Source organism: Lissotriton vulgaris, chromosome 2_1 (assembly GCF_964263255.1).
Source record: "Lissotriton vulgaris chromosome 2_1, aLisVul1.2, whole genome shotgun sequence".
NCBI lineage: Eukaryota > Metazoa > Chordata > Amphibia > Caudata > Salamandridae > Lissotriton > Lissotriton vulgaris.
The window spans coordinates 322,406,094-322,423,091 of NC_141687.1; the positions used below are offsets into that span (position 1 = coordinate 322,406,094).

The window sequence follows — 16,998 nt, forward strand, 5'->3', positions numbered from 1 at the left end:
GCCAAATTTAGGATTATATGGGCATTCCTGCCTTTTCCCAGCGCTGGCACACAATGTGCTGGCCAGCACCAACATAGGCACACTTGCACCATGGTGCAAGGGCACCTGCGTCGTTCGCAGCATTGTTTTTGTGCAGGAAGTGGCCCCTTCCTGCACAAAAACAATTCCCTTAGGCATTTTCCTCTTTCTCCGTGTGCTGCACACATACAGCATACATAGAAAAAGGAAGTAACGAGGAGAAATAAACATATATCTCCTCGTAACTCCTCACCTGGGAAGGCATAGATGTTTTGGCGCATTCCCAGGTCTACCAGTAATGGTGAATCTTGGAATGCGTCAAAATCCATGGATTTTGCTTGGGAACACCCACGCACCACCTATGGAACACCTCCTTGGGGCACAGCAATGCATTGAGTTCCTTTAGATTTATCAGGCCACTCTGGGCAACCAAGGGGGACTTGTGTCACTTGATAAATCGCATCTTGAGGATTGCGTGACTTTTGCACCCCATTTCGTGGCACAAAAGGGATGCAACCCCTTATTAAATATAGCTCTAATTTCACAACAAGTGGCATCACATAACCATTTCTTTCTCATTGGTGTTGCAAGGAGGGACATTACGGAGCCGCTAACCCAGGTGAAGTCACAAGAAGTGGAGATAAATCAAGCAATAGAGGGTCGGACTGGCCGTAGCAGGCACCGGGCATTTCCCTGGTGAGCCACCAGGGTGGGGGCCGGTTTTGGGCTCCTGGGGGCCCTTTTTTTTATAGGACCGCTTTTGCAGCACAGCTGCAAAACCGGCCTCTGCAACAAAATCGGCCGAAACCGGCCCTCGCAAACAGCTCAGCCGCACCCCCTACCCCCACGGGGGCCGGCCGAGCACTTTGCCAGGGCTGGTTTTGGTTCCCAGTCCGGTCCTGAGCAATACGTATAAAACTAATAGGCGGCATCATAAGCTCTCAGAATGAGATAAAAGGCACTCATAGAACTTGGAAGTGGGAGCACAGTGCTCAGTGTACCAACCCCTCCTAATTTCTAAATGAAGCCCACAGAATAAGTTACAGTCATATAGGCTGTCAGGCAACAGTACCATGCTGATTTCAGCAGGAGGGGTAATGACAAAAAATGTCTATATTTCCATCCTGATGAGTTTAAAATACACCAGATGGCAAATTTCAAACTTGACAGGGGCGCTACATCCCTAATCTCAGCCTTGACAGGGGAGGTACTTCATCCCATGTCGATATATTATGATGTCCATGAGAATTGAATACTGAATGGAATCTTCATCTAGAAAGTGCCATTCTGAAGATCATGATTCTAGTAACTGATGATGCCCGGCCTGGAAATTGCAGTGCAAGTTCCCAGGATTGCAAAGGTGATGGGGCTCTACGAATCTGAGACTGCAACAATACTATATTATTAGCATGTATTGTGAGATACAGAAGTTGGGATTTTCCCTTGCCACCACAACAAGTAAGGGATTTCAACAGGAGAACAGACATACCTGTGAGATGAAGAGGTAGACACCGCCAAGCATTATCAGGATTTCTCCTATAAAACGGAAGACACCTTTTGCTGTTTTTTCCGGTGCGAAAGGAGGCTGAGAAATACATTAACATTGTATATTTTAGTGATTATCTGCAAGGGGCTTCAACAGCCAACAGCCAGAAATAGGGAAAATAAAATAATTAACTCCTGCTATAAATCAATCTTAGTGCATTTGTCCAATGAGAGTTTTTCTATGTATTTTGCTCAAAGAGTGTCTTTTATCACCACATCAAGACAAAATCTTCCAAAAATGCTTTTAGCGGAAAGTTTGCAGTATAATCGATTTTTCATCAAAACATATACTATTATCAGCACTCCGTATCAAAATGTATTCAATGGCACAAACTTTGAGAACATATCATGCATATGTTTTAGCAACACGTAAAGCGTTTTCATCAACCACTCTTGTTCTTAATGTAGAATATATAAAATGAATAAATGAAAACATCCACCAGGTGATTACAAGAATACAACCCTAAAAAAATCTGACATGACAATTCTGAAAAATAATAGTTATTTCTCATCTAAGATTTAGAACTAGAATCTGAAAGTATATTGTGTTTATGGTTGGGAAAGAATACAAAGAAAAATGAAAGATCCCGAAGCAGACCGTAATTTGTAATCGTGGAAACGAAACACGTGAGCTGATAGTAAAATGTTCTGACTATTAATGTTATCAGCTGGAAAGGGAAACTTTTCAGTACGTTGTTTGATTTTTTTACCCAATTCTTATATGTTTTTTACTGGCATTAACTACTCACTACATTCACTGCCTTACTGAGGGTCATGGGATGCAGAGAATGTATGGAAAACACATATGTGATAAATATGATTAATATATATAAAGTAATACAGCATCTATGTTTACATCATAAAGCTCATGAAAGTGAATTTGAGCAAAACATTTTAAAAAGGGAAATGTAACTTTAGTCGAAAAACAGCAATCCTACACTTGCATATACACAAGCTCCATTCCAGTGACATCTATGAGGCCTTGTCTTTAACGTTTCCCATTCTGCAGGGACTACACTTATCTAGAAAGCTGGCAGAGGTATGCAACTGAGCACCAGACCTGGTTCTTGCTGAGACCCCTTCCATATGCTTGACAAAGGGGGACCCTGAGCACTGATTTGTGGCACCACCCACTGAATTAAAACGTATGCAGTGGAAGCAAGATGGCTACTTATCAACCACACTTCTTTCATAAACTGTTACCAATGGTATAGTCTGTTCCCTATCAAACTCAGCATTACTTTTTTGACTACATTAAAGGCCAATCAAGGGGGGTATGGGTGTGGGCATCATCAATAATAAACAATAAGAATGAAGAAACGTTTTACCTTTCCAGTGAGAGGCCTGTTGTAGGCAACCACAGTGAAGATCAGCATGTAAAGAACGTAAAGCAAGAACTTAACGTAGAATATCGGTCGCGCAAACGTTTCCCACTTTTCTTGAAGGAGTTCATTGATTGGCTCCAAAACAATCATTTTGTGGCGATTCTGCAGAGAGGAAAATAGATATTTAGTTACGGTTGAATCACATTTTCTGCATGAAGAAGTGAGACTAATTTAAAATGTTGCGTTTTGTTTGGGAGATATTTTGCTTGGATCAATCAACCTTGGCTTGACCTGACTTGATTTGGCCTATCTCAGTTGGCCTGGCTGGGTATGACTTGGATTGCGTGGGTAGAGCTGCCTTGGCTTATCTTGGAATGGTCGGCTAGCTTGACTTGCCTTCTCTTGGCGTGACATTGCCTTGAATGGTGTGGACTCGCTTTGACTGGAATATTTTAGGTTGGTCTTTGAATACCTTGGTTTGGTAGGCGGCATATAGCATATATATATTTACTGGTCTGATTTGGCTCAATGGAACTCCCTTTGCCATAAGACTCATATAAATCTTACGAAAGGAAATTTACCATAACTTGCTCAGGAAGTCTGAAATATTTTTAATTTACATACATATGCCAGGAAATAACCCACTGGGAAACTATGGCGCTCATTTAGTTTGGCTGATGCCGGACATCTACCAAAAAGCAGCGGAGGTCCTACCCACCAAGCTTGTGGTTTCCGCTGCTATTCAGTGCATGGGGAAGAGCCATGTTTTCAATAGCATAGCCTCTAGTGACAGAAACCTTTGACTGACAGCCTGTCCGCCACTGGGCTGTTGATCAATGTACATCAGAATGTCTGCCGTACACAGGGCCGTATTCCTGATGTACAATTTACCTGTTTGGATTAACCAAGGAAAGCATGGCAGTGCCAAATAAATTACCCCCCAACGCACTTGAAGAAACCACACAGTTCATCAGGGTGAATGGTTTTTGGGGGGTTTTCAAAATTAACTCATGCTCTGGGAGTTTATTTTTGAAAAACAAAAAACTTATCTGAATGTGTGCATTCAACATGGCACCAACCTTGCAAAGCTCCCAGTAGGGATCTCTAAGAAAGCAGTGGAGCTCCTGCAGGAGCAACTCTACTGAGGGGACTGAAACTCTGAAGAAATATCCCGCAGAAAGAAGGCACTGGTATAACCAAAGTACTCTGGATTCGAGACCATTTCCCACATTAACTCCAATCTCTTTTCTTCTATCTTTATTAGAAGTTGCATTCTCTGATACAGAATGATTATGTATAGACTTCGTGTTTTTTATTTGCTCTTTTACTCCTGCCTTTTCCTTTTGCTTTTTTTCTTGCCAGAACTGGTGTTGCTTCTGCAATTGGAGCGATTTACTATTTGGACCTACAGGTGGAGGTTTGATTTCATTTTAGGTCCGTGAATCACTATTCTCATGTGACTACTTAGACGTGTGGCTTCTTTACATGTTTACACATCCAAGTACATTTCTTCACCCCCAACTGGCCTCTACTTACTGCCCTCGATACTTATTTCTCTACATGCATGTTTTCAGGCAAACTACGTCCTGCTTGAAAGAAAAGGTAATTGTGTACCTTGAGTTTGTGAGACCTAATACGGTAAATGAATAAAGTTACAACTAGGAGTATGTGAAATTTGTTTAATTTACTTTTGCTTAATTACAGGCAAAATTATGCATATTTATGGCAAATTCTTGAATTAGTACTATATTTTAGCACAAAATGCGTCCTTGCATTTAATTTTGAGGCGTGAATGCATTTTACTCTTGCAACATAATGCAAAAAACAACAGCACCGTAAACAACAGGAGCTCACATTGACAGTAAATTTTTATCAGTCAGCGCATAACTATACAAAGTGGTGTCATTGCATATTAATTTCAGGAAATTCCATGAAACCAATAAAATTATGCCAGCGTAAATTGAATTTTGCCCAGGCCTAGTTACAACAGCAATCATCTTCATTGATTTATTTTTAGTGACATTGTACCAGTTCAGAGCTCCACCACTACCTCTGTCTTGACAATAACTTCATAACTCCACTAGGGGCGAATCGCTATTGAGTTTCACAGCCACAAAGTCACCCGCAATAAAATCATTTCATACAGACCACAAGGTTCATAACTCTGACTCAATTTTGTACCATGCTCTGAAAATATTTTCCTCTTCTTTCTATATTACTTTGATCATATTTTTCGAGATACATGTTTTTAAATTATCATTAGCCTTGTATGGACAGTTGTAGTTTCGTGATTACAGCTTATGTCTCATGTTTCATTTCTAATCCTGAATATAAAATTAACATAATGTTTACTCTCCACATATGGTCTAATTTTAATATTTTTCACACACATTTAGTGTGTTAGAATAGAGATTTTTAACATAAATTTACCCTGTTAGAATCGAGATTTTTAGACTATCTCTTATTATAATAAGATAGTTCAAATGAATTTGACCTAGTTGAAACTTTGTTGTTTCATGTTCTACAAAGTAGCTCTGTGCGTGAATCAGACCTCTATTCCTCGCAATCCTGAACCTCCACCTAGATGGTATTTCCTATGACTAACGAATGCTCGATTGCCTCTGGGCTAGGCTCGCATTTTATAAAATGACACAAATAAACTGAGACATAAACAATACTGAACTAATTGGCAGGCTTGTTAAAGAGGATTTCATTTTAGGGACCTGGTAAAAATCCATCATTGCCAACTCCATTTCTGAAATTATATGTGCGCTACTAACTGTTGGATTTTTTTTTCTTCTTTTTAATGGCCATGAAGGACTCCTCTGGAAAACATTAGCTTCAGTTAGATCCTGTTCACAGTTAACCAAACTGTTACACATTTAATATTAGCAATGCTCCAACTGAAATGGTAGCAGCCTTTTTGGAGCTGCTATAATGACTTAAGTAAGCTACAGGGTATTGTGTCTAGCACAGTAGTTGAGAGATCAAAAAATGAATTGATAAACACCAGCTTATCATAAATCAGCCCTCTTTCACCATGCATCTTATGCACTAAATTTAAACCTCACCAGTGCTTAATTTGAGCCTGTGGTTTCTGGTGTTCGGCACCAGTATTTAATTGTGAACACTGGTATTATAACAGTCTGCCACATGGTGTCACTGTGTGTGTAATTCAGTGATGAGCAGAATAACAGTTGTTTATGAATTCAATATACATTAAAAACAATTAATTCCTGACACCTAAGCCATTCTTACAGCTTTGGGGGCCTGGAATACTCTGAATAATGACACTTGTAGTTGGTAGTTGCATAGGTATTGTCATTGTCAGTGCTGGCATGGCAATGGGTGGGTACATCTCCAGTGGCCTACTGGCGAGGCCCTTGCACATATTGTATTACAAATTAAGCACTGTACCTCACTAACAAAACTATCCCTATCATTATCTGGTTTGATTTGCAGCATTTCTGTAGTCATCCTATTACCTATTAACTGTATGTATCCAGAAGGTCAGTAGCTCTACTGATGCCAATTTAGATCTGTGAATGAGCCAAGGAACTGTTAACAGCAGTTTTTCAAGATGTCTCAATGCGAAGAATCAGGTGCTGTGATCTTTGTACAACCTGGAAGCAACAGACTTGACTCTTGGCAGATACACACAATTTTTACTATTTCTGCAGATGGAAACTCTTGAACCTTTCAGTTGAGGGGTTATATTAGTATCTATTATTTGAAGTACTTTAAAGCTGCAAAGCTGTGTCATTAACTGTTATATGAATAGTGCATTGTTATTGCTATGAGCTGTGGAGACTGATTATGTCTGCTGTGTACACTACATGAAGATGACCCCTGCTCCCTTATTTTGCGGGACCTCTCTGCTGCCTTTGACACAATTTACCATCCCACCCTCATACGCACCCTCAACTCGCAAACTGAATTCACCTGCAATATCCTTCATTGCTTCTCCTTCTTTGTTTTAAACTGACACCAGTTTGTTCACATGAGGTCACAAAAGATTCATATCACCTGTGGAGTCCCCCGTGGTTCCATATTGTCCTCTGTCATCTTCAAACTTTCCATGAACCACCTGGTGCTCTACTCACAGATAACAGGTTCAAGAATCCCCAATATGGTGATGATAGACAACTCTTCTTGGATGTCTCATCTGCTTGCTACATCCAACACCGCAAATACGCTTTCCATATCATCCAGACCTGGATCCAGACCTGGATGACCTGGATATTCAGCATTAACATGAAGGTCAACCCGACCAAAACAAAATTCATAATATTTGCCAAGAACAACAAACAAGATACAGTATAAATGTTAAATGATGACATATGCCTTAATAGCTTCAAAATCTAATTTTCGTAGAATGCCTAGTCACTTGCAATCACTCTGGCTACTGACCTCATCCTCAGGGGACACATTGCCAAAAAAAACAGCCTACTAGAGGCTCTCTCTTCTGAAGAAAGTCAAACCATTTCTTGCAGAAGGCAACTTCTGAACTGCTATTTAAATCCTCTAGCATGGGGAGGATGATAATACCTTACACCAAAGCCTCCCAGAGTCTACAGCTGCCCCTTTTATGTTGAAGAACGTCTCATCCAGTGCCGAATGAAATATGACATCACCTCATACTGAAGGAAGTTCTTTGGCTCCCCTTCCCGCAACACACCATATTGAAAACCGCCTTCATCACTTACAGAGCTATCCCTACTAGCAACTCAGCTTATCTTGCATACAAGCTCACCATGCCTGGTGGTGCTCGGTTCACCCACAGCCAGACACCATCAAACTTCAGACTAAGAAGTATAAAAAAGAAAAAACAAGACAGGAGCTCATTTCTATAAAAGCACCCAGGATCTAGAGGCAGGGCACAAGTTTGGGGTACACACACTAGAAGTTGGGACCCGCAGAATTATGCTGACCTTGTACCTGTGTAAGATACCGGACACATTTAGCAGCACTTGTACGTTGTCTGCTTTCAATTTCAAAGCAGCAACGTGCAGGCAGCGAGGGAGCTTTTTTTATCACCTCCAACTGGGCCGAAGTTAAGGGGCCATCAGGCCTCCTTTTGTTTTAATGTCCTGACTGGAGCCGGCCTGGAACCTCACACTTAAATGTAAATGCCACAGAGGAGAAACAAAGGCTTTTATGGCAAAATCCTCAACGCCAAATCTAATTTGTTAAATCTCATAATGCTCTTAAATGTACTCATTATATACCTGATAATCATATGTGTGAGGTCTTAATATCTAATGTCACTTCTTTTGATGTCACTTCAAGTGAGGTCACTTCCTGTGATGTCACATGCAATGTCACGTGTTGTGACATCATGCACTGTGATGGCACGTGTCATGATTTCACTTGCTTACGGCCTAAACTAGTTAGTCACCCCACTTCTTTTTTAAGGACTTGTGCCCTGTCTGAAGCAACATCCCCATATCAATCTGGACAATCCCAGTGCTGCACCAATTTAGGAAAGAGTTGAAGACTCACCTCTTTAAAGAATTCTACATCACAATGCATTACTCATCTACAACCCAGCTTCCTTTCCTATGACTTGTTGACTTTATGCTGGTCTTTGATCATGTAAAGTGTCCACTGCCTTTTGGCTAGGTTTGCGCTATAGAAATACCAAATAGATACATATATTCATATAATTATTGATCTCATTTGTGCAGGTCACCTTGACATTTTCCGATATGCAAGGCCATCATCTGGAAACTAAACCCTACTTACCTGTAACACTTGGTTTGTGGCCTTAGTTTTGTAGAACACATGCTGTGCAATCTCCTGGGATTTCATGTTGGGTTCAGGATGTAGCACAGGTTGTTTTTCTTCAAAGAAAGCTTTCATTTTCAAGGGTAGAGTGAATGACTTCAGATCAGGTCTCCGAAACCCACACAGCAAGATGTATTTATTCTGCCTTTGGCTTCGGACAGAAAGCAAAGTGCTTGCTGAATCTAAAATAATTATCTGCTGAAATAAGCTGTTTCCTTTATTACCAATGAGAAGGATTTTACAAAAAATGCCTCTGGCTATCCTTACAAGGCTGGGCATGTCATGGGAGGATTGTCATGTATGGCCAAGACTTTGTCAGCCATTGCACATTTTTATAACTACAATAGTGTGTGGGAGTGTGGGAACGCACCAAGAAAGCTAGTGATGGTGTGCATATGAATAGAGAAAATGGGTATAACCAGTTCTTTAAGTGGGATGAAAAACACAGGGCACGGGGTCTCTCAAAAGGGGCAAGGCCGATGCAATTAAGGGTGTGCCTTAAAAACTCCTAAGCTGAAAACCTATGCTTAGTAGAGTGTGCCACCCAACTAGTATTTTGCTGTATTTGACATTGTATCCAGACATATAATTATGCAAGTAGCATTATACTTAAAATCCAGGACTATTGGCTTTGTCAATGGTTGTTAGTTGCATAAGATAAATAGGCACCAACAATGGCTTCGTTGTATATTATATTTAAAATGCTTCGGGTCTGAAATGATGAGACTGTGAAAGAAATATACCGAATTTCTTTGAAGTTACATCAAAGGCAGTGAAGGGTGGTACTGATGCAGGGTTAAGATTTTTTCCACCCTGAGAGTGAGGGCAACAATGGACAGCCCGATTTGGACCCTACTCAGAGCCTGCTTTTGAGGACTGCCAGTGCTGAGCACTAGCAAGACCCGGCCCACTTAAAGCCCTGGGTAGAAACTCGGCCAACGCCGTTCGAAAACGGTTAAATTCTGTTTTTTCAACTCTCTGCGTAGTTTGCACTCACTGGGTTGTCGCTTCCGAAAGCAATGATCTCCACGACTGAGTTCTTTCCAGAGGTCTTTTCGTGGGTATCGACTGACGTCAGGTCGTACAGGGAGCCGTGCAGCGGCCCGTAGGCCCATTCGGTGAACTTCCGAGACAGGTGCTGGTGTTCGGGCTCTTTCATTTCCCGTCTCACGATGTGTTTGAAAATCTAGAGGCAGAAAAAATAATAATTCAGAATATTCATCAGGTTTGCAGTTCAGAGGTGGCAAGGCCTACACTGGGAGATCACACAACAGGCATTGAAAAGCAAATAGCACTGGCAGGGAGCTAGGCGCATGCCAGGATACTGGCAAAACCACACTGACTTGACTATGAAACTTCATGTAGTTTAGACAGTTTGATGTGCCAGAGAAAGACCACATATCAGGATGATCTGTTGATTCAGGAGAATAGTACTGTATACATTAAGCTTTCCATTAAAATCTTGGAGCCCTGTTATAATGTATAAGACTTTATGAATCAAGTTTGAAGAATGCCTTCACTGCTGATGCTCCTTATGGATGTGATGATAACGCAGGCACTGCTTGCTACAATCTGATGCGACCTACAGGCAGGGCGCGTGTCAGGGGTACATGCGGGTGGACAGCGTCCACCCACTATTTTCACAGGGTGGACACCGTCCACCCTGCCAAGAAGTTGGGCCCCATTGAAAAATATGCTGAATTCGTCCAGGTGTAATTTTCAAACACCAGGACACTTTTAGCAGCGCCTACACGTTGTTGTCTGTTTTCGATCGGCAACAATGTGCAGGCGGGAGGAGGCTTTTTTAGTTCAGACTTGGGGAGGGGGCTTTTTTAGTTCAGACTCCTTCTGAGGGGTCATCTGGCCTCCTTTTGTTCGAGTCTCCTAGCTGGGAGCAGTCAGGAGCCTCACACCTGATGCAAATGAAGCAGAATGGGGGGAAACATAGGCCCACACCTTGTTCACACTTCACACATACTTATGAGAAGCAGCTTTTCACATTCTTCAGACTTTGTTTGCATGTGCTGTAAGAATGTCAGATGTGTTGGTCTTTCCCAGCATTTACACAAAAATAAATAGCATTTATACAGTGCTTACTACCCCTGAGGAGGAGGTGTAATGATTTAAATATCACTATTTTTTCATGTAAAGCACAATCGGTGGAGGAAGTTTACGCTGACACAAGGCAACGTTGCCTTATGTATTGCTTAAAAAAATGTGAATTTTCTGCCTAAATCAGGAGGGTTCCCTGTATACTCGAAATGTGCTCAAATGTACCCATGATATACATGTTAAAGATATATGCCAGGGCTTAAGATCTGATGTCACTTCTGAAGATGCCACTTCCTGTGAGGTGGCTTGCATACTGATTAACTAGGTTAGTCCCCCCACTTATTCTTTTAGGACTTGTGCCCTGCCTACAGGACAATCCTGGCAGTGTCAACTTAACCTTCTGTCCTTCTGAGATTGGCACATTGCACACTTGGATGAAAATTATTAAGAGTATGGCAGAAGAGTATGTGCTATTTAACTCTCCCGTAGCAGCTGTACTGCAATAGTATAGCTGTCACCCTGAGCACAAGTTTGTGCTGGTCCTCCAGCAAGTTTTATCAAAATAAGTGTTCAAAAATCCTAAATTAATCCGTAAGTGTCTTTATTAGCACTTCTCCATAGTTAATATCCAAATAATAACAATTCCCAATTTATGACATCCAATGCATTTCGGCAGGGTCTCCCGCCTTCATCAGGGAAATGATTCTGAAAATCCAAAAAACTTACAATCAGTTTCAAAGCCCACTTAAATCGAATGAATAAATCAAACAAGTTAAACACATGATTAAATAAACATTGCCATCAATTTAAACATAGTGCATGCTCATTCCTGCGAGTGTTTTTAGCGGTCTGTTAATGTCCATTACTTAAATTCGAGACAATCCAGTAATTGTATGTTAAATGTAACTCGCATTATCAACCTAATTGCAGTACAGCTGCTACGCGAGAGTATTCAGTACGTTCCAGACGGGGAACGATACCCTGGTTGCACGGAAACATATAAAACTTCGGATTAAGCGGTGCACATTCCTACACCTTTAAGCTCATATGTGCTATTTAACACACTGAGGGCCTCACATATGAGGTTTTGATGTAGGGCAGTGCCGCAAGGAATCTTGCTGCGCTGCCCAGCGTCAAAACAAAAGGGCAGGAATGTGGCATCTCTATGTGATACGGCGCCAACTCAGGCACCCTTGCACCATGGTGCAAGAGTGCCTGCGTTGCGGTGCTTATTGAATTTGTTTGTGCACAAAATCAATCAATTCAGGCGATTTCCTTTTTCTATGTATGCAGCACACATAGAGAATGGAAAGCATGAGGAGAAATAAAAACATTGCTCTTCGTTGCGCCTCCCTAACACCATCACAGGGTGGAGTTAGGTTCTGACACATTCCCATGTTTACAATTTCTCGTAAATCTGGGAATGTGTCGGGTTCTATAGGTGTTGCCTGGGAACACCCACAGCAAGTGGCTTCACGTGGCCTTATAAATATGACGTAGCACCGGACCGTCAGAAAAGTGACTCTCCCGCAGTGCAAAAGTGCTGGTAAGGCCTGAGGCCCTGAGTAAATACCAGGTGTTGTAAATACCACACAGTTGGCAATTCTGACCCTGTTGGAAATACAGTCACAGCGGTTGGAAAACACTGACTCCCTCATTATCAAGGCCGTCGTTGGTAACAGTAATTTTTAGTACTTGAAAATGGCAGAAGTGCAATTTAAAGCTCAAGCTTAAAAAAGTATTTTTGTTATTAGATAATCAAGTGCTGACTCAGAATGTCACTCAAACTTGTTCTTCTCCCACATACTTAGTCCTTCACATGCTCACTGCTCTCTTCAATCATACCGGGCTGGGTGCCCAGCCATGTAGAAATCTAACCAGCCTGCCTGGGTTACCTAATAGGCTACTTTCCTCATTATGACCCACATGATCAGAGCCTCATTAACTTCCGGTGCGCACAGTAATTCCTGTGGTCACACATGCCAAATGGTGTGTTTACCTGCAGTAAGCACCAACATCTGCATATTATGCCAGATTTTCATGGGAAAACTCGGAGTGCGAGATAATTATCACATCCTATAAATTCCGAACACCTTGGTGTCAGATTTTATTGGGTGCAACTGTTGACACATGTGTCACCAGGCCATCTGTAATGAGGGCCTTAATGATGGGGAAAGCGCTGGTTTTCTAATGGGTATCCACCACTGATTTTCCCTACACAAGGGACTTGGGCGGGGAAAGCAAACAGTAGCACCACGAGCCGAGAGAAAACTCCCTGCTGGTTTGTTCCTTAGAAACAAGGCTTTTTTTTTTTTTAGATTTAGGGCCAGATGTACAACCCATTTTTGCATGCGCAAATGGGTTTGCGACCCGTTTACGCATGAAAAAACCTCATGGGCCATGTACAAAGCCTACTTAGCCAATCGCAATTTATTTGCAACTCGCTAAATAGGTTTTGCGATTCGCTATTTGGAAGGGGCATTCCCTTCCTAATAGTGACCGCAAAGCCATGTACCAATGTTTTGCTACCGCAATTGCGATCGCAAAACACTTGCAAATTACCACTCTTTTTAAGAGGGTGGTAATGGAGTCTCAAATGGGAAGGGTTCCCTTTTGTTACTGGCTCTGAAAATATTTTTTAAGGGCAGGCAGTGGTCCCAGGGACCACTACCTGCCTTTAAAAAAAGAAACAAAAACATTTAATTTTTTTTTTTAATGCATCCTGTTTTCCTTTAAGGAAAATGGGCTGCATTAACAAAAACTGCTTTGTTTATAAGCAGTCCCAGACATGGTTGTATGCTGAGCCCAGCATCCCACCAAACCTGGGAGGGCCTGCCGTTCCCAATAGTGTCGCAAATTGTGAGTGGATCATTAATATTCATGAGCCTCGCATTTTGCCTCCCCATTGTGAATCGCTAACAGTGTCTCTGACACTGTTTACATCCCAATTTTTGACTCACAAAATGCGACTTGCAATTGTGTCGCAAATTGCGAGGCGCAATTTGGGTGGTCGTACATATGGCCCTTAGTTCTGAAAACAAAATTAAATGCTGAGTGGGCCGCAACAGTATGTCAGCCCATTTAGCATTCTGTTTTGACAAAAAGTGTTTCTGCCACACTGCCACACTGATGGAAGGGCTTTAGGCAAAAGGGATCTCCATCAGGCAAGCAAAAGTATGACAGCTATACTTAAAATGCCCCCCCTTAGACTAGTCACTTTTAAGAAAAGAGGAATTGTTGTTGGGTAAATGACGCTTGTACTAATCTTTTGGGTCAACAAGAGGGTCATACATGCCAACATCAACATGAGTGTTGTGGACTCACCTCTATCTTCCCCAACTTTGCAGCAAGCATGAGGGGTGTTAGCTCCTTCCAGTTCATCAGCTCCTCTATCCTCAGATCCGGGTACATGCGTGTGCTGCTGAGCAGTATCTCATCATACATCTTGGTGACAAACTGGGTGTTCTCCTCTGTGTCATCAGCAACCATCACCAGGGCATGGAGCACTGTGTTGCCCTCCGAGTCCCGGGCAGCAATGTCAGCCTTGCGGTAGGGGTTGTCCATGAGATAATGGACCATGCTGGGTTGGTTGGTGCAGGCAGCCAAGGAGAGTGGAAGTTCACCTGGAGAAGCAAGGGAAAGTTATAAGCAAGCTATGACGTTTATCATTTGCTACTTTGACTTAAACAGAGCCCTCTGACATGCTTTTATTTTAAACCCAATGTGTTCAGCATTAAATCCATAATATGGGTATCCTGAAGCGAGGCAGTAAATCAAGAGCCTCCCTCCAGTCAACTTGCTGGAATCCCTGAGACCACATCAATGGTGTCAAAGCCGCCATTTTATATAGTCCTCGAGTGGGGAGCTCTACAAGAGCCGGATGGAGAGCCTGGGGATGTCTGTGAATCCAGATGGCATCATGTATAGCCCGGCAGGGAGTCATTAAATGCATCTTCCTCCGCAATGACGGCGAAAGTCATATTTTGTACCAAGAGACTGTAGCAGATCATGATGGTCCGAACAAGGCTCTAATGTATCTTCATTGGGCAAGTCACTCCCCCATTGACTGCGGAATTTGCTATTTGCAAGTATCGGACAGTTGTGAAGGATATCCGTGCACCCGCAGAAGGATCTGAATGCTGGAATGTAAGACTGTGCTAAACGGACACCCATGGAGCGGTACAGACAATGCCCTGTGCTTCAGGCTCTATAAGTTGCTATGCTTGCTTTAGGAGCCTACAAAGCTTTTCATGCTGGCAACATTTTGTAACACTCCAGACTTCCATCATTTCTCAATGCTGTGCAGTTTGTCAGATTAAGATGACTTCTGTTTTTCAAACCAATTAAACACAGCAATGATGAAAAAAGTATGCAGACTTTTTTGTTCAAGTTAACCTTTTGCACAGGTTTTCTATGCACGCTAACAATTGTATGCAGAATATTTCTCTACAACTTTCCTATTGCGACATGAAATGTAGCAACAGTCAAATGTTTCAGGTGAATGTGGGAACAGTGTAAATCTATGCAACTTTAGGAGATAGTGGGGCTTGCCACAAAATGTTGTGAAGGTTGCGAGGCTTGACACACCCCAAACCCATCCATTGTTGTAGATATCAGTACAGGTGTGGTCCCTCAACTTTCCCGCTCTCTTTCCGTTGTATGAGATGTTAAGAATTAGCATAGGCCAGATCCCACCCATGAGAAGTGTTGTGAGTGCTTTAAAACGAATACTACGCTACGGTGACTGCCAAAGTAGCAATGCAGGTCTCACTCCTTCACAAATTAAACTTTGTAACCCGGTCTTACTTTTCCGAGCATTAATAACATTGCAATCTTAGACCTAGGAATCATCATTGATTTTGGTAAGATGTCTACCATATACGATACCCGTGCAGAATGCCGGTGAGTTTCTCAAAGTGGTGACACAGGCCAGGACACCTAGTACTCTACCTTATCTGAACCGCACACTTTAGGCTCGCCTTACCCCCCTGCATGCCTGCTTAACCCCCTGCACTTTCTTCCAGGGTAGAGTTTGTGGCTGTTCACCTACTTTTGCAAGTTGGCACACGCACAAACACCCACAAACCCAACCCTACATTTACACTGGCAAAATCAGAAATTCTGACTTACTTGTAAGAGTAAAATTTCACCAGTCCTTATAATGTAAATCAGAATTGGGAATGTACCATGGAAATTGATTTTCTTTTTTGATTAAATTGACATTAGGTGAACAAAATGCTGTGGGAATCAGGCCCACCTTGCATGTGTGATATAAAAAGCAAATCATACATACATATATAAAAAAAAACATGAATTAATTAATTAAAGTATTGCCCCATAAACGGCATTTTCTCTCTACTAGCCGCAGATCAATTGAATAACAATAGTTATAGATGTAGGGTTTTCATTTACATCAAGATAATACCATAGCTCAGTTTTATGAATCCATTTTTATTTCTTTTTTTGCCATTCCAATTTACATGACTCAGTGCTGTCTGTCATGTTCAATCCCTAACCTAGCAGAGGGATAAGATACAGGCATTTCCCATTCACAGCTCTTTAGTCGAATTTCGGTCAAAAACGAAATTATTAACCTCTCAAAACTTCTCCTCTCTTAATTATAACAGGAAACTGTGAAGGCGTTGGAGACTCGGTGCGCTCTGCTGCGCGGTGTTCTCGCCAAAGGATACCTGAAAAAAATGCAACTCACCGAAATAAAAGCCCACGCCTCGCTCCTTCTTCCGGAAGAACTCCCCCTCTGCTTTGGCGTGCACGTCAGCTTTGTGACGCATCAGAAGCTCCACCAATGCCAAGTTCCTCTTCTCTATGGCCATGTGCAAAGCCGTATGACCTGCAAAGACAGAAGAGGTAATGAGTGAAACAGTCAGAACCGTAGTAGTCAGGTAAGTGGGGTGAAAAAACTGGGGGGCTTGGGTCTCACAGAGGGGCGTGGCCTATGCAGTTAGGGCTGTAGCTAGTGGCTTGAAAACAGCTAAGGTAAAAATGTGTGCTTAGCATAGTGTGTGCCGCCTGACTTGTAATTTGCTTTTTCTGTCATCGCATCTAGATATGATACAAAAAGTAACATCATATTTAAATGAAGTCAGGACTATTGGCTTTGGTCAGTGGATGTTACTTGCATGAGATAAAGAAGCAACAACCATGGCTTTTCTGTATATAATACTGAAAATGCTTCCATTCTGAAATGATGAGACTGTGAAAGAACTATAACACATCACTTTCACCCTGAGGCTGCGGGTAAAATAGAGAG

The 16,998-nt window shown here is 42.0% G+C and overlaps 1 protein-coding gene across 2 annotated transcripts in view; it reads right to left on the reverse strand.

Moving 5' to 3' along the window:
• Positions 1-16,998, reverse strand: part of LOC147730265 (transient receptor potential cation channel subfamily V member 1-like) — a 189,825-nt gene that overhangs the window by 27,684 nt on the left and 145,143 nt on the right. For both annotated transcript variants that reach the window (XM_086955034.1, XM_086955036.1), the window contains exons 5-9: positions 16,438-16,578; positions 14,052-14,350; positions 9,673-9,861; positions 2,892-3,050; positions 1,508-1,603 (exon numbers count right to left, since the gene is read on the reverse strand). In XM_086955034.1, the coding sequence (XP_086811160.1) occupies positions 1,508-1,603; positions 2,892-3,050; positions 9,673-9,861; positions 14,052-14,350; positions 16,438-16,578 (884 nt within the window). The remainder of the gene's footprint in view (positions 1-1,507; positions 1,604-2,891; positions 3,051-9,672; positions 9,862-14,051; positions 14,351-16,437; positions 16,579-16,998) is intronic.